Source organism: Centropristis striata, chromosome 20, assembly GCF_030273125.1.
Source record: "Centropristis striata isolate RG_2023a ecotype Rhode Island chromosome 20, C.striata_1.0, whole genome shotgun sequence".
Taxonomy (NCBI): domain Eukaryota; kingdom Metazoa; phylum Chordata; class Actinopteri; order Perciformes; family Serranidae; genus Centropristis; species Centropristis striata.
This window is the reverse complement of record NC_081536.1, coordinates 24628828-24654058: the sequence shown is the minus strand read 5'-3', so window position 1 is coordinate 24654058 and position 25231 is coordinate 24628828. Positions and strand designations below refer to the sequence as shown.

General features: G+C 38.3%; 1 protein-coding gene across 1 annotated transcript in view; it reads right to left on the bottom strand.

Annotated features, from left to right (window-relative positions):
* The window catches only part of ltbp1 (latent transforming growth factor beta binding protein 1), a 110554-nt gene that overhangs the window by 59331 nt on the left and 25992 nt on the right, over positions 1-25231 (bottom strand). The window contains exons 6-11 of the mRNA XM_059359052.1: positions 24051-24257; positions 20539-20840; positions 12255-12354; positions 11228-11287; positions 8982-9104; positions 2878-3045 (exon numbers count right to left, since the gene is read on the bottom strand). Of these exons, the coding sequence (XP_059215035.1) occupies positions 2878-3045; positions 8982-9104; positions 11228-11287; positions 12255-12354; positions 20539-20840; positions 24051-24257 (960 nt within the window). The remainder of the gene's footprint in view (positions 1-2877; positions 3046-8981; positions 9105-11227; positions 11288-12254; positions 12355-20538; positions 20841-24050; positions 24258-25231) is intronic.

Here is a 25231-nt window from a genome sequence, read left to right as displayed (position 1 = left end):
CTGTCCCTCTGTGCCAGGGACATGGTTGAGCAGTTCATCTTTTCTAGCATCTGGCCAGGAGTTCCCAGTAGCATGTAACATTTTACACCAAAGAGTAGGGCAGGGACGGTACAGGTATGTGTACAGACATTGTCACCAATTGTTATGTGTACTAGTAGCAGCATTTTTTAATCAGCAAGCACAAGTAACATACAAGTAAAATGTGTCAATATCTCTTGAAGTAACAAGCTCTCAAAATTACATCACAGCCTACAGACCATCCGTCAGGAGTTCGATAAGTCTTCCAACATTCATTACATCGCAACCCCTAAACAACTCAACAAATGTGAAAACAACCTCCAAGAAATCTATAAGTGTGTCTCAGAGCCACCAGTAGCCACTGTAGCCGATAAACCTAGTCTCTGGATGAAATATAGCATGTCTTACGTTACAAACATGCTATATTTCGCAGTTGGTGATTCTCCACTACAGGAGTAGCAAAGCTCTGGAATTGCATGTCTTGGCAAATCATCTTTCAAACCTGATAATAAATAAATACTTTTACTGAAGTGTGATTGGAATACAGGCACTGTTGTTTCTTTTCTAATGTAAGCTGACGAGTAGGGATGCAACGGTTTATGGTCAAACAATTCATTTTTCAGTGATGCTTTACAAGCCAATCTGTGTGTGTGTGTGTGCGTGCCTGTCCAGGCAGGTGAAAAGCCCTCCCTGCAAGGTAATGTATGTTGTTGTGCCTCCACTCACGCTGTCACACTGTTATCTAACCAACAAGACCAACTCAGTGCTGTAAAGAGAGACCAACTAAAATGTGTATCATTTATTCATTTTATTTCATTTCATTTATTTTATTTTCATTTGCAGTTTCACTGCGCTTGCAGGCTAACGTAAGTGGGCTATCGCTAGCGTTAGCTTACAACAAAGTCCAACATTAACACCTTACGTTCAGTGTTAATAAGAACATAATCTCTGTCCATAACAATTAAGGTGAGCAGCACAGATGTGTTGTAAATGTGGTGTTTGGACACGAATGTAGGCTTACAAAGCCAGGAGCAACATTAACAAAGAGACGATGTAGTCTGCCATTGGTGATACTATACTTGCTGAGAGGCCGGAGACATATACAGACGTAAACAGTGTAATGACGTGGCTCCCTAGCCTGTGGAAAGTTCTATTATTCAGTACACCAGTGATACTGGAATGTGTTTACTGCGATATGCAGTTTTTGCTGAAAAGCAAAATAAAGAGAGCATTTTGAGAGAAAAAAAGTTTAACACGTACTGAAACCATACTGAAAAATCGTGGCCCGAAAACCAAGGTAAGGGCCTTACCATGGGTTACCTGTACCGTTGCACCCCTATTAACTAGCTAGCCACCCATTAAATTGGGGTAAATTGTAACACTTCATACTTCTCTTGTCCTAGTGTAAGAGACCACATTAATAACGCCTGATGATTGACAACCTTGTCCAGTTCATTTCCTTTAACCAGTGTAGTATTAAAGCATGGTAGAATCAGGAAACAAGCTAACTAGCCAGTAATGAATTGTAATTCATTGTAATGAATTCATCCAAAGTGTTTCATATATCAATAAGTGTCTTAAGAAGCATTTTGGTAGATGAGCAAATCATTGAATAGTTTTGTGTACAGCACACACTGTGTTTGCTTGCTAGAAAGTTAGGATAATAATACATGACAGAAACAGTCCTAAAGACACTAAAACTGTGCCAATATGGCCACATTTTGGATTTGAAGCCAATGGAAGATGTAAGCTCTCTCAGCCACATTATGCCACATTATTATTATTAGCTGAGTCTAATGTGACATCTAGTGGTAAAAGTTGGTATAACAGTCCAGTCAATATCAGGCTTGAGCAATGTTACACAAACCCCCACTTTACTTCAAAGAGTCTAGCACTGCCCCATTTTGCAAGGCCAAACTAGGGTTGAGTACCTTCTCTGGAGACACACACACACACACACACACACACACACACACACACACACACACACACACACACACACAAACACAATTTATTCCTCAATGCTTCAGCTTTGTTAATATGATCCTGATGTTTTCTTTTGATACCAACTTTGTTGACAGTTTGAAATAAAGATAATTTTTTTAAGTCAGTGCATGAGCATAGAAGCCCTGTTATGTGATACACAAGGATCTTGCCTGCAGATCACATTTTTTAACAGCCAAAGAACTCCTACGTGGTGAAAACAAAATATCAGGTTCATCATTCTTGCTGTCAGAGACAATGGAGCTGATAGAGCTAAAGTCAGCACAGGTTATGGGTCTCCAACTGGCAAGGCGACTCTCAGAAATGACATGGCCATTTCAATTTAGTATGCACGAAAAGATACAAACTACTGTTTATTCACACAAAAGTATATGCACTATGCATGTTGAATACATGAATGTGATTTCAGATGCAGTGACAGATGGTTTAGAGTCTATTTATTTACTTACTGGCTTTTATGTTACCAACACACATTCACACACTTTGTTCTTTGTTGACCTTCACAGGCTTACATAAAAAAAAAATATTAGGGGCTACTCTTGAAACATTTAAACCAACTTAAACCATGGCAATATCACGTGATAATGCCAATGGTTGGTCACCTGAGCATAGTATGATAATGCTGTTGTCTCAGTGGAAGCAAATTTGATATCCTATTGCATTGAAAAATGTAACCACACTGATGACCACTTTTGGTGGTGGCCCTGACTCACTGTGTCTTACTCCCTCTCTTTAATGTGAATCACTACTTGGTAAAACTGACTAAATATGTTTGGTAGTTTGGCACTAGTTGGGCAAATGTTTTGGGCCTTTAGTTTTCATAGAGGACAAATGTGACATGGCTGGAGGCCTTACCTGTTCCTGGAGGGGGGCATTTGTCACAGTGAGGGCCCCAGGCTTTGCCCACACTGCAGCAGCAAAGCTGTTTGCTCAGTTGGGTAGACACTGGGTGCAAACACTGCCTCCCTGAGCTGACCAAACGGAAGCAAGCCCCCTTCTCCTCTGGGATGGCAGGCGTGTTGGCTAAAGACGAGCGCAGAGGTAAAGGGTGGGGGATGTAGAAGTGGTGCACCAGAGTGTAGGAGACATGTACATGGGGGAAAGAGAAAACAGAGTGGAGAAATAAAGAGTTCCCTTTACCAAAGCAACCTTTACTCCTCACCTGAGCCAACTTCTGCGAAAAACTTAAACGTATTTCTAAAACTACATCAGTGCACTGAGAAAAATACATAATTTACAGTGGAGATCAGGGATCGAAAGTTTGAAGTGGTGCAAACAACTAAATTTAAACAATAAAAGCCCAAAACAGAAACACATTCAGACAGCAAGACATATGGTCAGAAAGAAACAGTTTTCATGCCAATGCTTCATGCACTATCAAAGTCAAGTGTTGGCTTAGATGAAGGCATGCAGGAGAGTTTAATCCAACATCTTCACAAAATACCAACTGATAAAAAATGGTATTAAAGTAGAATGGTAACACTATTTTAAACAGTGTGCATAAGTCTGAAAGGACACAATCACAACTATGACTTAACACCTGTTATTAACATGAATGAGTCATGAAGTTTTAGGATTAGTGTCATTAAGTGTAATTTGGTAAACACTTTAAAAGAGAGTTGACATTGTTTGAGATGTATATATCGATATATAATAAGACAACATCACTGTCATCAACATGTCACAGCAGGCTTAATTATTAAACTTAAAGAAAATGTTAGTTTTATGTATTATTGTTGCATTAAGCTGTCATAAGTGGTTGGTTTTGATGTTGGCTGTCATGACATAATTGTGTCAAACATTTTTCTTGAGCTCAAGTCAAGTGGAATCATTTGGACTTGGGATAAGCACCATTATCTGTATCTGTATACCTGCACTCACAATTGGCGTGCTTAAACCAGAACTGGTTGTGGTTTTAACTGGAGATCGATGGGACATAACCGCAAGTTTATATTTTAAGCCTGAACTTGATCGGTTGTTGCTACATTTATTATTTAACGGAAAACTATTTACAAAACAGAATTGAAATTTCGGATCAAAGTTTTCATCACAACAATATGAAAAAAAATATTTAGAGATCACAGCTACTCCAATGAGTATTTCCTTCGGCACGAGTATGGTGAAGCGGCTTTGACACTTTTTTGAATGTAGAGGGATGCGGTTGATAAATGATAAATAGAAAATAGAAAGACAATAAAGCAGGCAGCAAGAACTAATAACATATATACAAATTGAAAATCCAGCACTGCCAATACCAACAGACCACAATATATTAAATCAAGCAGACAAACAATATCTGTGTGTGTGTGTGTGTGTGTGTGTGTGTGTGTGTGTGCGCGTGTGTGTGTGTGTGTGTGTGGAAACACTTGATTTAGAGTGTCAAGGTTCACTCCACACATCAAGAAGTCTGCTTTGTTTTCATCACAACCCCAAAGCAGCTCAGTCCCGATCCATGTCAAAACTACAAAATGTAAGCCAAAGTTCGAAAGTTCACTCTGGGTTTTCACTTAGATCCCCTCAAATCCACACAAATAGGATTCATTCAGGAATCTTCTGACATACTACAGAGACCAGGCTCGCAGGCTAAGATGGCAGTGTGACAGCGTGTTCTAATAGTGATAAAATTTCTTTCCTTCACTGACTAAACACTGGTGGCTCTGGCTCAAAACAGATTTATGGAGGTTGGTTTGTTCAGGGGTTGTGATTGGATTATGAGTTGGATTATGATTATTGAAGTGAAGTGGGAGCATTTTGACTTGTAGTAAGATGTCATTAAATGTTAGAAGGTCAGTTTGACCAGCGAATACAGTACCATGGTGATTTATCCTGTTATTTTGCCATTTTCCCCTCAGTTTTAAGGGTATACCGAAGATCCAAGTATCATATGAAACTACAAGAAATCCATTGGTACCAAGCCTGTCTATCATGTAGGTAAGTGGTATTTTTTTGCTAGGTTATTTGGCATGGCAAATTTCAAAAAGTTCATGTGACCCTGACATCATGATATCTAAATAGAAATGGGCTCTGTGGGTTCCCACAAGTCTCCTCTTTACATACATAATTTATGCTGTTAACATGCAGTTTAAAGAAAACCACATTGTTCATTTTTCTCATGCATTAAAATGTTATTTTCATTAGTCCATTTCTTGAATCTTGACTTCACTGTATAAATTGAGCTGCTGTGACCTCTAGGATAATTACAGCCTCATGAAACTTTACTTTAGCACTAAATGTTTGTAACAAATGGTCAACCCAAATATTGCTGCAACAACTTATGGGACATAGTTGAACATAGAAATGGACTTCAGGTAGCATAATATTAATGTAATGAACCTTCATATTAATGTTTTGAACCTATACATCTTAGTAGGTTTGAAATAAATAATTAACTATATGATTAAGTCATTTTAATTAGATATTTTTGACCAGATAAATTTGACACACAGTGCTGAGCTGCATCTGAAATTAATCCTCATCCTCATTCACAGCTTTCAGATGATGTTCACCATTTCTTTGTGGCATTTATTGTTGACCTGCTATCTCCTCCTAAACATCCACTGCCCACAACCACCAATTCTCTATAAAAAGGACCTGAATACTAAAAAATATTTATATATATCCTAAGGGATAAAGGATAATTACCAAGCACGAGATATTTTCTGGTTTAACAGTTTGTCAAAGCAGAAAGAAGTAAATATTTTTCTGATATCATCATCAGTCACACATTCAAATGTACCAACTCTAGATAGCTGTAAACACTAAGGTTTTTCATTAGGGGAATCAACACTACACCTAATCAGATTTCACTGCCTTCCTATGATCCATCAGTATTAAGCTCATGCTCCCTCAGTTCTTACCAACTGAACCAACCATGGTAAATGCTAAATGGACTGCACTTGACCGTTTTTCTAGTCATAGCAACCACTTAAAGCATGTTAACACTACAGATCATCATTCACCCATTCACACACACATACACTGGTGGCTGAGGCTATCCTACACGGTGCCACCTGCCACTATGGAGTTCACATGCACACAGCCTAAGGATACTTCATGCAGCAATGTGACGTCACTTCTTTTGAGCTTCTAGGTAGGCGGAGGAGCAAAAATGTCAGCTGTTTGGAAATGTTTTCCGATAAACAACGATGACAAAAGTAAAGCAAACTGCAAACTATGTTCTGTGTCAAGAGGAGGTAAGAAAAGTTGCTCATTTAACACTAACTAATTTGATAAAACATCTAAAGAATCAACTAAGTGTGGAGTTCAAGGTGGTTGGTAATGCTAGCAGCAGAAATAGCAACAGCCAACTTGGCAGCAGATGCTAGCAAAACGAGAGAAAATGTCCAGGGACAACCACCAGGGGATAAAAATAACAGAAGCACTACTCAGTACATTGCTCTTGATAACCAGCTGCTGTCAGTTGTGGATACTTTGGAATTTTGTCGTCTTCTCGACGTACTGGAGGAAAAGTATGACATTTCCAACTGTAACCATATCACAGACACTGTATTATTGAAGCTACATGACTTTGTGAAAAAGCATGTCAGCATCGCCAGCCCAATGCTGCTCATCAGTTTAACTGCACATTGAATTGATAGAGATTTTTTTCCACAGGAAGTTGTTCTACAAGCAAAGCAGTTTCGGAGATAGTACAGAAGCCAAGCCATCACAGGTGCGTTTGACGATATGTTTCAGACATGTGGCATCCTGAAAGCTTCTGATCTCACTGTACTCCCAGACAACGCGAAAAACGTGAAAATGAGTCAAAATATCAGCTCCCCCACAATCCCAATGCTCACCAGTTCTGTTATGGCTCTGTTCGAGGGTTTAAGTTGAAAAGTGAGCTTTTCTGATGCTTTTGCATTAGACGTGATTCCTGCTGTGACCATGCTTCAGAGACTATTAACCAAAGAAAGTGACGAGGACCAAGGCATTAAAACAATGAAGACTGAAATTGTTAAGAAGCGCTTCACCAACACTGAAAAAAACCCTCTCTACAGCAGCAAAGGCAATAAACTGGCATTCATTTCGACAATGTCAGCCTAGAATGTCTGTTCACAGATAAAATAATATTTTCTCAGTTTTGGGTATGAAGGTTGCTTTCTCTCAAACATCAGCGCTGCTACAGAGGCCAAAGAGATGGTGATGCTGAGCTGCAGAAGTTGTCTGGAGGAGAGGGAGACAAGCTGGAGGACATGGGGTGTCCACCTGCCAGAAATCTACGAAAGGTCCAGGCCAGCAGCTGTTTGGAGTGCAGTGTATATGATGAGATAGCAGATGAGCAAGCATTGCATGCTACCATTCAGTTAGCGGCATACCTTGGAGAGCCCTCAATTTCTCAAGAAGACAAACCACTGCAGTACTTGGGGGTTAACAAAGTGACATTTCCCACACTGGCAAAAATGTCACTCAGATACCTCTCAGATCCAAGCAGTATCATGGAAAGTGAAAGGCTCTTGATCTCAGTGTCACATATTTTAGATGAAAACAGAAACAGGCTTACAGCTGGCAGTGCAGAAAAGCTTGTCTTCATCAATAAGAACCTGCCTCTTACTTTTAAGAAAAAGGCTTAGTCAATTACAGTACCTTGTACTAAAATCCACTAATTGTGTTATAGGTTAAATTTAAATGAAATGTGTGGCAGTGCAAGGAAAACACAGTTTAATGTTAAAATGTTTCTGCATAATGTGAGAAGTAAGCTTTTCATTAAAAATAACTTGCCTCTCTCTTTTCAAAAAAGGGCAAATGGTGAATGTACTGCACTTGTATAGTCTTTGGGACAAACACTACAGACAGAGCTTATTCCCCCCTTTAAACACTGATTCATACTGGTGGCCGAGGCTACCCTACATGGTTCCACCTGCCACCATCAGGAATTCATTCACAGCAGTTTGTGGTTCAGTATCTTGCCCAAGAACACTTGACATGTAAGCTGCCATGGTCCGTTTTTTATTTGTTTTGCTAGAGCTAGAAGTATCTACTGTGATACTGATATCCACTGATGGTTTAACATTTTACATTGAAGGAAAACGTGTGGCACTGTCATGTTTGTTCATGAAAACATAAAGCTGAATGTTAAAATGTCAGCAATAGTATCATGTTGCGTATTAAATCTGGAACAGTCAAAAAGTAAGACATGGTGAAAACGCTTTCAAAGCTATTGTTGGACTGTAATGGTGACTGACGTAATAATGTAATTAAGCACTTGTGTCGGTACTCTGTATCAGCAAGTACACAGTTGTGAGTAGTTGTACTCGTATTCTGTCTGTAGTGATATTGGTGCATCCCTAGTTTCTTGTATGTATGTTTCTATGGGCTATTTTGTTAGCCATGAGATAAAAGACAACCAGGACACAACTCCATTCCTCAACCCCTTAAGACTTGATCTCACACACAAACAGACACACTTTGAAACTAACAGCGCTGCAAAAGTAGGTGGACAGTCTTGCATGCTAATCAAGACTGCTAATCAATCATGTTCAAGATTGATCACTTTGGCATTTTTGCATTAGCTGTTGTTTTTTTTATCTACAGCTTTTCTCTGTTCCTCTAATTATCTACTTTGTCCCTTCCTCTCTACCTTTATCCTCTCCATGCATTGTTGGGTTTGGCTATATGTTTAGCCTTGCGATACATGTTTAAAAGGGAATCTGATTATAAAATGAACACCATGCTATTATCCATGCATTGTTTTCATATGCATACCATCAGACACACATTACAGCTTTAGCAGCATTCCTTGCAGCCCTTGTTATGTACTTCGGAGCAGGTGTCAGTTGGAAATAATCAACAAACCTGCCCATCAGAGACTAGCATACACGTGTAGTGCATTCATTTCTGTTAATACAAAATTTTAGCTGAGTTTGGCAATGTACTGTTGGGGCTTCTAGGTTTGGAAGTTCATCAATGGGAAAGTGGTGAGAAAGTAATCTGTGACAATATAAGAGTGTAGGACTTACATATGCAAGTGGTTAGCGTGGAGTCAGGTACAAAACCGGGTTTACACATGCACCTGTAGCTGCCCATGGTGTTCAGACAGTTTCCATTAGGACACACACCGTGTAGCTGACACTCATCTAAATCTGTAAATAAACAAAAAATGGAAAACATTGCAGATTACTACTTTTAAAAAATGGTATCAGAATGGAAATCTGCGTTATGCGCATTTCGTTTTTATGATTTGTATCAAATTGGTTGAACAACACATTATCACGTCTTTATGCTCTGAATCATAACTGTCCAGCACGTAGGAGGAAAATCATCATCATCTAATGTGAAACGTTCTGTCCAATAATCCGAGAAATCTGAGAAGGTAATGTTTATTAAGTGTAAACGTTTTTATTATGATATGACAGTTTATTTAGACCCATAATGTGTGAGAGATGTAATATATTTTAAAAAGTCTTAGTGTCTAAGTGTCTAAGTGTGTAGTCTAAGTGTAATAGCACACATGTCCTGATTGAACTTAACATTCTTTAAACGTCTTCAGGGAGTTAAATGACAAGCAATGTAGCAGAAGAATAATAATGAATTGAAGTATAACATAGGCCAGGCGTGTCCACACTATACCACAAAGGGCCGTGTGGCTGCAGGTTTTCGTTTCAACCAGGCAAAAGCTCACAGTTTGACCAATCAGCTGTCTGAAGACTGAGATCAGTTGATTAAGTGAGTCAAGTCTGGTGTGCTTCTGCTTGGTTGGAACGAAAACCTGCAGCCACACGGCCCTTTGTGGAATAGTTTGGACACGCCTGACATAGGCTGTGAATGTTTCTAGTATCCACACCACTGAAGAAAAAAAGAAAAGGATGTGGTGGATTATTATTATTACTGAAGTCTTTGACTACACACACACACACACACACACACACACACACACACACACATCCAAACACTCTGGTCTGGCAGCAGTTTCATCCACAGCAGGCCCTCTCTCTCTCTAAAATGGTAATGTGTCATATGAACACTAAAAACAGGTTTTGCTTGCTCTAATCAATCCTGCTGTGTATATTAACTATGCTGTAAAAAGTAATGGGGTATATAATATACAGTCTGTTGTGTTTAGAATTAAGTTTTAAGTTCAACTATAGTTATTTTGAGCCTTTGGTAGTCTGAGTTAACGAAAGATTAATTTTAAGGTTAATTTTAAAACAGAAATCTTTTGTGCAACCCTGCTCTGAACAAATAGGCAGAGCAACAAGATCCATCACTAGGGGAGATTGTATCCTCCCACATCCGAACACTGCATTTGCGCAATCAGCTTTCTCTTTTAGAGCTATTAAAGCATGGAACACTCTCCACAGTAATCTAAAAAGTGTTACAGATTTCCATACTTTCTCACGTGAAGTGAAAAAATGGATTTTAAGCAATCAGTCTTGTCAGCACTAATCATTATTCTGTACTCTTTGCATATGTCTATTTTTGATATTTTTAACTGATGTGTTGTTGTTGTTGTGTGTGTGTGTGTGTGTGTGTGCATGCTTGTTCTTCTTATTTTATTTTATCCTATTTTATTCTTCTTACCTGCCCATGGACTGCAGATGGAAATTAGCTTTTAGCTAGAATCTGGTACAAGCCATCTTTTTACTCCACATAATTAATGAACCATGTAAATGGTCCCTGTTTTAAATAAACCAATGAACTAAACTAAACTAAATCACAGCTTTTGCACATGACTATGTTTACAATTTACCATAGACCAATCTAAGACATTGCAGTATTTCTTTGTGAATAATCTAAGTCATACAATGAAATGCTGAGGTTTGGTGGTTTCTTTGGCCACCTCCTCAAATTGAATGGCTGTTCAGGTAGGCTATTTGTTGCACTGCATGTTAGCTATAGATTCTATACAGATTCTGACCATGTCAGCACTTTGGCCTTTGAATGTGTAACTGATTAATAAATATTGTGTTGTATGTTTGCTTTGTGCTTTGTACACGCATCAGATGCTGCTAAATGACACCTCAAGTCCATAAATGGTTAAACAGATAGGACCACACTTTTGCCATGTCTTCTTAAGACTGTCATCACTCAAGAAGTGTCCCAAACTAGTAACAAGTACTAAAAGTAATTTTGACCTAATGGTGGCGCTAGATGAAAAGTCAGAGGACTGCTCAAGTCATGACAAATCATTTTACAATGGACACTGATGAGTGCATTAAATCTTGATGGCATGTTGAGATATTTCAAGAAAAGCAAGCCCTCTTACCTTGGCAATGAGAGCTGTTAACTCTCTTGTAACCACGAGGACAATCTATCAGAGGAATAGCTGGTTAGAAGAGAATGAAAGAAAAAATAAACACACTTGTTAACCATTACCATTCCACATTTCTACTTTTGGAGCTAAAATAACAAACTGATTGTTTATGTTTATGTTTTTAATGATAAAACATTTTTTAATTTAGATAGATAGATAGTTTCAGTGCTTGTGCACATACATTTGGTCACCTAACAGCCTTCTAAGACACAAACTGTGAAAACAGCTCTGCCTTTTGTTGGCTGCCTTGAACAGAAAACCTGGGATTCAATAAGCCATTCTAATGTAGTCCCTTTTCTATGTCACATGCAGGCATATTAGAATAAATCTCCCGTAGCTTGAAAACTAAATTTGCACATTAACGTGACAAAACAACACATATTCCAAGCAGCAAATGTTTAGAGGTTTGCAGTGGAAGAAATATGTACCCATGATTTAAAAAAAGCAAGACAGACTGTTGGAGCTATTTAGTTCTTGTTAGTATTTAGTTGTCTGTTTAGTTTATTATTAACAATGAGTATTGTTTGATTATTTTAGACGTTTGTTTATTTTGATAATATTTTGTTTTGCTAGTTAATTGTTTAGTTTAATCATCATTATTGTTTAGCATATTTAGTTTACATATTATATTTTGTGTTTTATGGAATTTGGGTTGGCACCGTGGGCACCTGATGTTATATAGGTAGGTGAGTAGGCAGAGGGCCGTCATGCACCTGGGTGGGCCTATGGTTTTTTACCAGCGCGAAGATAGGCAGCAGGAGCCATGTTTCTTTGTTCTTTTGTTTGCTTGATCGCAATGGACAAAATAAACCTTTGGAACTATCAATCATGCATGGACATCACCTTCTTTGCCTGCGTACACCACACGCTCATGGTGCATCAGTGGCATTTTGATTAAGTTTGTTTTAAGTTTAATTTTGTTATTTTTTCTGACAAAATTGCCACTACACAGACATCAGAGAAAAACAGCTGTACTTACATTTCTTTGGACACTTCTGGCATTTGTGGAAACCCCAGGATGTCCCAATGGTGCCACAGCAATGCTCCTGCTTAGTGAGACCTGGCAGGGCCTTGCCACACTGAAACATACAGATGTACACAGAGTAGGAGAGAAAGAAAGGAAGAGAATATTTATTATTATTTTTATTTAAACAAAACAGATGTGTTTGTATTGTTACTTCCTCTTTATGTCAGATCCCCAGGTGTCAAACACAAATGCATCTAATCCACCTTCAATTAAATGTCTGACATGCAGATAACAACACAATGACTGTCCCTTATCATCCTTATCATAGATGGTAAATGGTAAATGGACTGCACTTATATAGCGCTTGAAACTATATACACTGCCAAAAAAAGTATGTGAACCCTTTGAAATTACTTTTGTGCATTAATTTGTCATAAAATGTGATCTTAACAGCATCTAAATCACAAATATAGAAAAACACAATGGCCCTCATTTATCAAACGAGCGTACGTCAGAAAGTGAGCGTAAAGTGGGCGTAAGATGATTTCTACGCAAGCCTCGGCATTTATCAATATGGACGTGAGCGGACGGTACGATCAGATCTCACGTCTGCTCTCAGCTCGTGTACGCAAATTTGAGTCAGCGTGAAGTCCACACGTCTGAGTCGGAGAATTGATCTTAGACTATTGCATCGATGCCTGGAGCTGATAAAACTCTGTGGTGTTTTGATTTTTAACAGTGACAAAGCAAAACATGTTTAGACTACATAGTTTATCATTAAAACATAATCCAAAAATAAATACACCCTGCGATCGTGAAATTCTTTAAACAGAACACCAGCCGAGGCAGGGCCGGTTCTAGCCCATTGGCTGCCCTAGGCGATATTGAGATTTTGCGCAAAATACGAATAAATAAATAAGAAAACACAGATCTTCATCAAATTAAGAATGGCAAAGACTGAAAATAAATAAAATGTAGACATACAAATGCAATAAAAATAAACATAAAAATGAAATTTAAATGTACATTTATATTTGATACATGAACTACATACAGGCAATATAATGGTCTCAACATTTTAATTTTTAGAAACTTTGGAACTTTACCAACAACAACTGAATTGAAAATAAGAATAAATAAATGAGAAAACACAGATCTGTTGATTGTAAAGACTGAAAATAAATAAAATGTACAAATGCGCCAATTTGGCGCCCCCTGCCAATTTGGCGCCCTAGGCAGCCGCCTTGGTGGCCTGTAGGAATAACCGGCCCTGAGCCGAGGATATTAAATGTTGTTGTCTTCTGCTGTTTACTGTTATCCAGCTCCGATACGGAGCGTCAGCGTCTCTTTTACCATCGGTGCTGCCAGAATAGAAACATTTCCAATCAGCGCCGTCACACGCTCCTCTGAATAGGACATCATTATTAGTAAATGTAAAGAGGTGAATAATATATCTCCATCATAATAATAGCAATATTCGGATATTATATAGATTATTAGGCTTTATATATCACGATGTAATCACTCAAACCTCGCCGGGAGTTTAATAGTCCGCTACTCTGCTGACGGCACCACTGATTTCCTTCTTTTTCACTTTTTATTTTTTATTTTTTTGTTGTGTTGCAGCTGTTGGACGTCAGCGTTTCACTTTCTGACTGAGAAATTCCTCTTCTTTTAGAATTAAAACTTACTTTAAAACATTGTTTACCTCCTTCAACCAAAAAGCTGAAAACTTTTAAGTCCGTGCTCCAAATGTAAAATATTTAGTGAACTTGTTTGAGTTTATAACTATAAGTAGACTACTTTTATTTCATAAACCTCCGTCGCTGCGTATTTCTTTAATATGTCTATATTGCCCCTATTGTTAATTGTAACGGTGCACTTTGCTAATAAAGCTGAGTTTAGAGGGTGAAAAAATCCTCTTTTTGGCCGTATTGCGCCCTTCGGTGTCGTAAACTCTGAAGACGAGTCTTCTGAATCGGGTATATATTAGGGCGTGGTATTTAAATTATAGTGGGGCGGATTAGCTGAACAATCGTTCACTTTGTGATAAAAGCATGAAATTTGGTAGATGTGTTGGTGAATATGTTTCAAACAAATCTGGATATTGGGCCACCTCAAAAGCGCCCCCTAGTGGCCGTGGCAGGCATTTGTTATACAAATAAATCAATGATGAATAAAAACTGCCCTTTTAATAATACCAACTGGTGATGAATTGTATATTGCTGGAAAGCCTGATTAGTCACCTTTACAATGAGGTACAGCTTGTAAGGATCGTGCATTCATGGAATGAGCAACGGGGCTAAACGTGTGGGTAGCACCCCCCAAAAATGTGCATCCCCTGTGGGGCGGATTAGCTCAATAAATCACAAGAATTGTTTATTTTGCGATAGAAGCACACAATTTGGTGGATGTGTTGGTGGATATGTTTCAAACAAATCTGTATATTAGGCCATCGCAAATTCGCCCCCTAGTGGCCATAGCAGTCATTTTCTTCGTTAAAATTACAAAAAATATTTAAATTATTTCTTAAAATATTTAAAAAATGTAAACTAAATATACGAACGTAAATTAAAAAATGTAAATACACATATTAAATTAACAAAAATCCAGTTAGACACTCTTTCAGTTATTTTTCCTGCCCCACCACAATCGGGCTAGCCATCGAGCTAGCTAGCAAATGAGCTAGCTAGCATTTGCTTCCTGGGACAAGCAGTGCAGTGCACTGTCCATCAAGGTATGTCTAAATATTTTATTTCACCTGTTATAATTATGAATAAAATATGCTATGAACATCATAAAGGCTAAAGAGAAAAACAATCATCATGGGCCTTGGCGGAAAAGCAAATTAGCAAGATAGCAAAAATAGGTACTTAAGCTAGCTAGTTAGCTTGGAACATGTATCAGTGGCTGTTGGGTGTGAAAGCTTAATAAGACACTGTTAAATTATGTCCTGTGGAATGTGGACATCCCTCTCTGCACACACACACACACACACACACACACACACACACTATATGTAATGTCTCCTTTGCCCATGTGGTTCTTTTTTTCTTTTTTTTCAATGTATTTTATAACTCCATCACAGTTAGTCAGGCGGCTTAGGACCAGATTTGAGAAGAAAGGGGACACGCCGGACAAAAGCACTAAAATTTTTCCACATGCTCTCTATCACCAAAGGTTTCAACTCCTACCAGTTTCAACTGGTAGGAGCCACTTCATCAAGATTGCAGATCGGAGATGGCAGCCATATAAGCCATAAGCCATAAGTCTATGAGAACCAATATATCTTCCAAGCCACTTAGAAGGTCAATCTTGGTGTCAAAATATACATTTTCTGGGTCAAAGAATCATTTAAAGCTATTGTGAATATCACTGGATGACTCACTGTAAATAATTTGTTGATCAAGAACTGACATGAGATGAAAGCGTACCCTTGATTTTTTTGAGCAGTGTACATGGCAGCTAATCCACACTCTCCCGTGAACATTGATTCCAAACAGTTTCAACTCAGGATACCCTGCTGCAACTTGAAGCGAGTTGCCCAGTCTGAGTGAAAATGAACATATCTATTTGATCAAATAATCTTCTAGTGATATTCTCAATAGCTTTAAATGATTCCTGGACCCAGAAAATGTATATTTTGACACCAAGATAGACCTTGTAAGTGGCTTGGAAGATATAGCATTTCTCATAGACTTTATATGGCTGCCATCACCGCAATCTTGATGAAGGGGCTCCTACTAAAAATTGAAACCTATAATGATAGAGTATGTGGAAAAAATGTGGTGCTCTTGTCCGGCGTGTCCCCTTTATTTGGCTAAGCCGCCTGACTAAGTCACACACCTCAGTACAAGGATTTTGCCAGTAAGAGTAACCTGCTACAAGTAACCCTAGTAGAATTTTTAAAATGTATGATTTTTTTCTCTGTCTAAATGTGTTTTGTTTTTATTGTTGCAGGTCATACAATATTGAAAATTATTTTTTCTTTTTAAGGAGCAACAGAAGAATACAAGCCAAAGAGGAGGCCGTAGCCTGTGAATGGGAATATCAAGACCTAATAAAATGTTATACAAAGTTAATGTTCTTTTCTATTAGACTGTAATAAAGCTTTTGTCACTTTAACATGTCTCTAAATTATATTTGTGGTGCTGAAAACATGAAACAGCAGCTGAAGGGTAGGCAAAGCATTCCACGCCAATAACCACCGGTGGCCATTTTTAAAAATGGCCGCTTTTAAATGGCCATTTTTAAAAATGGCCGCCACAGACATCAGAATTTTTTTTGCGATGGCCCAATATCCAGATTCATTAAACATGTATTCAGCAATGAGTGTACCAAATTTGATGCTTTTATCACAAAATGAACGATTGTTCAACTAATCTGCCCCACTACACAGGGGATGCACATTTTTGGGGGGTGCTACCCACACGTTTAGCCCCGTTGCTCATTCCATGAATGCACGATCCTTACAAGCTGTACCTCGTTGTAAAGGTGACTAATCAGGCTTTCCAACAATATACAATTCATCACCAGTTGGTATTATTAAAAGCGCAGTTTTTATTCATCATTGATTTATTCGTATAACAAATGCCTGCCACGGCCACTAGGGGGTGCTTTTGAGGTGGCCCAATATCCAGATTTGTTCGAAACATATTCACCAACACATCTACCAAATTTCATGCTTTTATCACAAAGTGAACGATTGTTGTAAAATATTGAGCTAATCCGCCCCACTATTATGCATTTTTTGAGCCGCCACATTTATCAACAGCCGATCATTCTTACGCTGTGATTGGAGAGATACGATCGTTTGATAAATCACACGTGGACCCTGTCGTAAGACCAAATATACACTCGGATCTGCGCTCGTTTCTACGCTCGCTTGATAAATGAGGGCCAATGAGCTCAAACTAATACCAAACTGTACAAAACCACAAACTGTTATAATAGTTTATGTCTTTATAGAACACACCAATCAAACATTCATAGTGCTGGTGGAAAAAGTAAGTGAACCCTTAGCCTAATGACTCCATTAAGAGCTGATAGGAGTCAGGAGTTAGCAAACATGGAGTCAGATCAATTAAATGAGATTTGAGTGAGGTGTAGAGAGTAATCTCAAAGGCTGTAGTTATTCACCAGCCACAGTTAGAGAAATTGTCCACAATTGGAAATGTTTTAGTACTGTGGCTACTCTTCCAAGAAGTGGGCACCTAGCCAAGTTGACACCAAAAGCATAATGCAGAATGCTCAGTTAGGATAAAAACTAAAAAATTGGAGTAACAGCTTGTAGCAAGACTTGAGAAGTCATTGGAATTTGTTAACATCTCTGTTCATGAGTCTTCCATATGCTGATGGAACTACGGTTTAAATGTTTGGGAAGAACATGCAGCACTACGTTTGGCAAAAAAAGGGCATCGCATACCACCAGAAGAACATCATCCCAACAGTGAAGTACGGTGGAGAAAGTATCATGATTTTGGGCTATTTGCTGTCTCGGTCTGGAACACTTGCCATTTACTAATTTTAATATCAATTGTACCCATTGTAACTTGTTAGTGCACCGGTTTGCTGGTGTCAAATGCGTATACATTTATTTTTGTATTGTGATTTTGCTTGTGTGTAAGTTGGATGAGTGATGAATTCATATTTCATAGTGGTCAGAAGAGGCTATTTTGGTTGGCTTTAAACCTGACAGTATTATGTTGTTACTGTAGGCTTCAATAGCAATATATAGTTCTGACGTCATTTATTAATGTCTGCCTTCCACAGAGCAAAAGTCTAACTACACTGTGCTCTTGCCCAGCGAGGAACGGTTCCAGCCCCCTGCCACCTGAGTTTGGATAAACAGTTAAGGATAATGAATGAATGAATAGATATCTATCATGTTCACCACTTTTTTTCTAGCATGTTAGCAAGCTCACATTGCTAATTAGCAAGAAACACAAAGTAAAACTGAGGCAAAGGGAAATGCCATTAGTTTTGCATGTATTACTCCATGTCATTATGTTTCTCACTCACTTAAGTCCAATCTGTTGTTTTCTGTTTTCTGAAAGAAAACCCATTGTATTTATTCATATTCCTTTAAACGTCACATATGTAGGAATCTTAGCCCTAAAAGAGCAGAGGTGGAGGAGAAAACTAACAAAGAAGGGACAGTAGTTATAGTTAGACTTGGCAGGCATGTTATAGATATGGAGTCTCATACTTTTAATAGCTAACTGAAGACATTGTTTTAGAAATGGTATGTAGACGTGTTAAAGCTGTAACATTACTGCCATGACTAAGGAAATGTACGCCACTGGAAGTTATTGAAGAAAACTTTAGATTGTATATAGATATATTGTATGTAGAGTGTGTTATATTCATTTGTATTTTTCATACACCTATCCTTATCAAGGTGCAATTACATCTATGCTTGTATTATATATTACGTTTTACTCTGTCCTCTGCTTTGATTCATGTACTGTGGTGCCAGCTAATGAACTTCTATATGTAGGTCTGTTGCACACAGGAAACATGAAGTGGGTAGTAGTCTCCTATTTATGATTTCAAAACTACGCAAATTAATACCATATAATATTTGCTGATGTGGTCAGATGTTTTCAGTGAGCTGCTGTATTTAACCTGTTTGATAGATGGATTCACAGGATGTTTTAGAAGAGGAGAAAGAGGCAGAGCAACAGCTATTGGCTTTGACTTGAAATAACACTCATGTAAATAGACCCGTACTGTACTGTACTGACAGTGGTCAGTACATCCAACTTTAAACTAACTTCATATCAGTGCACACCGTGCTGGGTCACAATAACTGGTTATTGTTAAACTAACACCAGCCTGCCATTTTGCTAGCACCTCTGCCTGTTCTCCTGTGCTTCTTTGATGACCTTTTCCTCACCCATTCCCTCCTAACTCTCACTGACTACACCGCTAGTCTCTACTCTTCCCTAATTGTACATCTTTTTTCATACTGTTGTGATGTGCTGCTCGAATTCATTGCTGCAATTTGGTGACACAAAGTCATGATCAATCATTCATCATCACCCAATCTGATCAGGTCCAGATGGAACTACACACTGCAAAAAGGTGTGTCTAAAAACAAGATAAAAAGACTAAATCTGAGGGAAATTATCTTGCTGCATGTACAGATAATTTCACTTGACAAGATTTCTTAAATTAAGATTATTAAATATAGAAAAAAGCATTTTGTACGCTGGGGCGGCTGTGGCTCAGTTGGTAGAGTTGGTTGGTCCCCAACCGAAGGGTTGGTGGTTCGATCCCTGACCGTCGCAGCGTACATGTCGAAGTATCCTTGAGCAAGATACTGAACCCCAAATTGCTCCCGATGCTGTGTTCATCGGTGTGTGAATGATTCCCCAATGGTGGCAGGTGGGACTGTTTAGGGTAACCTCTGCCACCAGTATGAATGTGTGTGTGAAAGGGTGAATGAGCGCAGTCTGTAGTGTAAAGAGCTTTGAGTGGTCGCAAAGCGACTAGAAAAGCGCTATATAAGTGCAGGTCCATTTTACCATAAAATAAGAAAATTAACTCTTAAGCAAAGAAATCTTTAAAATGTATAACGTGGCATTAAACAGCAATAAATGATAACTTTTTACTGTTTATTTTGTTTCACCCTGTTAGGTATTACAACATGAACTCTTCATCATGTAGTAACTACATTGGCTGCACTGCAAAAAAGGTGTGTCTAAAACAAGATAAAAACACTAAATCTGAGGGAAATGATCTTGCTGCATGGACAGATAATTTCACTTGACAAGATTTCTTCGCCTAAGAGTTAATTTCTTATTTTAAGCGTACAAAATGCTTCTTTCTATATTTAATAATCTTTATTTAAGAAATCTCGTCAAGTGAAATTACACTGATTTAACACTGATTTTCAGACTACATGTGGACTTGAAGTCTACTGCTGTTGAGAGCTTGTCATGACCTCAGTCTTTTCTAGGAGTGATACATTTGCACCAATGTCAGGGCCTCATGGAGAGGGTTTACATAGTCTATGTTGAAACCGTGCCATGGCCTTATGAAGAGGTCATGTAATGTTATATGATTACTGTACAAGGTGTATGGTACTTTTTATTTGGTTTGCAGTTGCTGATGCTACATTAAGACACCAATCAGCAGAGGGTATATTATCTGTTGGCGCTTCTCTCTTTTCATCTTCATCAGTACAGTACTTTCTTTGATTTTCATCAACAGAAAGGCCAGTATCGAGGTAAGTTGGTAAGGTTCATTTAAGTTGTATTAAACCATTATACAGACATTTCTGGCAGTGTACCTGACCCCCTGCTGTTTCCTGGAAGCAGCGACCCAGTGTGTTCTTAGAGGTGACAGGCTGGTTCTGGGGGACTTGGTAGCCATGCTGGCTGGGATAAACTATGTTGTAGCCATGGTGTTGGATCTTCTGGCTGCTCTCTGTGTGGTGATAGGTGTAGCTGGTGGATGAAGAGGAGCCTGACTGGGAACCTTTCTGCTGGTGCCCGTTGTTGTGGTAGTTATCCAGCTGAGACACCTGGTGGACCTGAACAGAGGCCTCAGGAGGATGTTTGATGTGGATGTTGACAATGCTGGGGCTGAATACTGGAGGCACATGGACAATGATCGATACAAAAAAAGCAAAATAAAAACATGAGCAATACAGTCATTACAGTGCATTTTCATTATAAAAAGGAAACGTGGGTATAACTGGACAGTAGGGGTGCAACGGATCACAAAACACACGGTTTGGATCAGTGCCATGGTTTTGATTCACAGATCAGATAATTTTTTGGATCAGCAAAGAACGTAGAATATATCTTCGCTTTAATTTATTTGGTCAAATTAAATTAAAAAACCCTCAAACAAACACAAGTATATTTATATATATATATATATATATATATATATATATATAGTTGTATATAAAAACAAATATAGTAATAAATTGACAGTAAATTAAAAAATAACCTGTGTAAATAACAGACATGCCAGGCAGTAACGCAGCATCTGGCCATCACGGCAATGTAACGTAATGCTATTTACACTCGTTGCTTTTCCACCAGTGCCCACACACTGTAACACTTCCATCTTCGTTGTAGCTATCTCTAAGCCTAGATGCTCCTATACATGCATCAAGATTTAGAGAATTAGGTAACACTTTAGATTATATTAATGAGTTGCTTATAAGCATGCAAATAAGTAACATATTGGCTCCTAATTAGTCGTTATTAAGTAGTTATAAATGCCTTATTCTGCATGGCCTAAAAAGGAGCCACCAGTCATGTCAAAGGTCTGGAGAAGGTGGCTATTTGCCGTTTCCATGGTTTCGTTCACCGCTATGTAGACACTTATAAAGTCCATACAAAGTAAAGCATATTAAGATCATAACTCATATACAACAACTTCCTTACTTACTACTAATAAGGAATAATTCTGAGGTTATTGGGGGAAAAGCAGGTGTGCTTGTTTATTATCAAGCAGGGAGGATCTTACACTGCTTACTGTCAACATCCAGCAATTTGACCCATAATGTCAGGTCTAGAGTCTCCCCTCTCCCTTTTATTCCCCTCCCCCTTTTGTGTTTGTATGTTCCTGCCTGTGTCCTCTGTGTGTTGGTGTTGGAGCTTCAAGACCTGGCTCACTCAGCCTGCTGCTACTCCTTCTGCTCATCTGCATGGATTGGATAAATTGGATAAAAGCCTGGTTCAGCCCAAGGTTATAATAGTTTTAGATTTTTCATTAGTTTTAGTTTTAATTTCATTGTGAATTTTTGTTTTCAAATTCAATTAGTTTTAATTCGTTTTTAGAGGGAGTTTGCGAGTTTTGATTAGTTTTTATCTTTTGGAAAAAGCTTAGTTTTACATTAGTTTTAGTGTTACTTTTAGTTTTTTTGTAATGGGGTATTTGTTGGGTGTGAGATTCAATAAGGTCACAACAAATGTTGCCTTTATTTCCTTTGTCTGATCCATCTCAGCTCCAATAAGTTTATTAGGTCATAAAACCAGAAAGATTAAATAGATTTCATATCAATTAAAAGGTTTACGTATGAAAAAAGTTGAAAAAGACGAAAACTAAGGACATTTTCACTATAATTATAATTAGTTTTAGTTAGTTTTGTAACCACAAAATACAGTTTCAGTTAGTTATCGGTTGTTGTTTTTTTAAATCTCATTTTTATTTTTATTTCAGTTAACGAAAATGTTTTTTCCATTCTGGTTTTCGTTATTTAGTTAGTTTTCTTTAACTATAATAACCTTGATCTGCAATCAAGCCACCTACGCTCTCGCTGGATAAAAGCCTGGTTCAGTCTTCCACTCATCACCAGACCGTCCGTTTACCTCATGTGGTATGCAGCTCAGGCCATTTTAGTACTTGTTGAGATTTGGGAGATTCCTACCTCCTGTCACCTTGCTGTGGACCTGCCAGTCAGACCCAGACATAAAGCTCACCTAGAAGCCTCAGTCTGCCTTAGGGGTGCACCGATTGCAATTTTCTGGCCGATCACCGATCACCGTTTTTTAAAAAGCCTGACCTGCCGATTCCGATTTTGGCTGATACCAATTTTTTTATAACTCACAGCTGAACCGTCAATGTTTGAATCTTATTACATGAAAAACAATAACACAGCAGTATTTTTCTTTAACAAATAAAGGAAATCACAATGTCTGAGGTAGTTAATAAAATATTGAACTTCAAATAAATAGCAACAATTTACAGGACAAACAAAAGAACTGCAACCATAGAGTGGTTTTTGTTGTGTACAACATACAGACAACTAGGGAGGGCATCGATTTTCTAATATTCAAATAGCCGGCCTCCGGCTCGTTAGTGGCTCGTTAAGAAGAGTAAGAAGGAGTCGCTGGATTTGTCTCTAGTCGCTTTCTTGAAAAATAGTTGCAAAGGGGGGGGGGGTTATTATCTAGGTAGATAAGATCGCTAGATAAGATCGGTTTGACGTAAAGGAATCGGCTAATCGCCGATCCCCCAAAATTAAGGAAATCGGCGCCGATCGGCCGGACGGACGATCGATCGGTGCACCCCTAGTCTGCCTCAGTCCCACCACTCCTTGGAAATCAGTTCTGCTCTGCACTACCAGCTTGTCCCCCTGACCAACCCTCAAACTATAGGGAATCCTCTGCTAGATAAGACTCCCTGACTGACCCAAATAAATTAAATCCCTGTTTTCAATTGAACTCTGCCTCCTTGTCTATACTGTGGATCCTAATATCATCCGTTATAACACGGCTTTGGAGTAAAAGTCGGGTTTTCTTACTCAATTTTGACCATCAGCAATTACTTGTAGTCATGCTGACTGTGAGTAATCTATAAGTAATTTCCCCAAATTGTGTTTTACATTTAGAAAATGAAAATAATATAAAACAACCTGAGTCCTGCTCAGCTGCTGTTTCCTTGTATACCAATACCTTTCAAACATTTGACCCTCCAGCAGAATATTTCATTTTTTTGTCTGCTTGCTACTGTAACTAGGCTGACAAACAGAGAAATGAATGGGTCGTTCATAAGGGAAAAACTGTGACATTGGAGAAGTTGGACCCAGATAATGCTTGGCATTTCTGCTTTAAAAGGTTATAGGTTATAATGCATTTTTTTTTCTTGTTTCCAATCTACTGTGAGTGAAGTTCACATGACAGAACTCTTCAAATTCTAAGGACAAACATCTACTGTAGATCAACAATATGTTGTGGACTTCACTTACCTACTTTTTCCACCCACATTTTCCATCTAGATCATGAAACTTTTAGTTTAGCCTTTAATTGCCCCATGAGCACCACAGTTGTGCCTTTCACTTACCAGGATTCTGGCCAATGCTGTAGGTCAGAGGCAGTGTATGTGTGGAGTGGACCTGAGTTTGGCTGTAGCTGCCAGATGTTTGCTGGTGCTGCTGGATTCCATTTTGAACAGTCATCTGGCAGAACTTTCCAGTAAAGTTGGGAGGGCAGTGACACTTGTCCCTACTACTGCACCTCCCGCCATTTATACATGGCAGGTGACACACCACTGAAAAGAAAACAGTAGATGATGTTGATGCATGAATGGTCCCACACACAAATGCAAGAAAAACTAGAATTATGCCAACCAGCCAAGTTGCAGTGACCATCTTTGTTGGCCAGACTTAGCATGTAGCCCTGACAGTAAGACGATGCTTCAAATTTGGATGTTGCTTCAACAAAGCTTCAAAGTCTAAAAAAATCGGATGATTCACACATACAATTCAACCCAGCATTTCAGAAAACCTATTCAATCAACACAGTTTCAAGACCCAAGATTATTGTCAACAATTAATTTGGTATCCGACCAAATGTGTGCCTTCTGTTCCAAAGATATAGCATGGAACAATGGCCAGAAAAGTATGTTATATAAAATAAATAAATATTGTTATATGAACAAAATATTATGTCCCAGTGAAGCTGACCTCTGATCTTTTTGTTTATAAAATGTCATAACTTCTTAACTTAATCGTATTTGATGTTTTATGTTAAATTTGTTTTGATTTTCAAATAAATTCTTAAGATAGGACCAAGAGCTTATTTAGTGAGATCAAAGCAACCTTGGCCTTTGACATCAAAAATTGTAACATGTTCATTATTGAGTCCAAGTGAATGTTTGTGCCAAAGTGAAGAAATTCCCTCAGGGCAGTGCTGACTTTTAAACAAAATAGGCTTAAGTATGTCATAGTTGGACTGGAAACTAAGCAAATTCAGTGCTGATGAACAGATTAGTGGTCCTGAGAGTTCACACACTGCAAATTATGTAAGAGAAAAAAGTAGGGGTGCACCGATTGCAATTTTCTGGCCGATCACCGATCACTGATTTTTAAAAAGCCTGACCTGCCGATTCCGATTTTGGCCGATACCGATTTTTTTATAACTCACAGCATACACCTTCAATGTTTGAATCTTATTATACTGAAAAACAATAACACAGCAGTATTTTTCTTTAACAAATAAAGGAAATCACAATGTCTGAGGTAG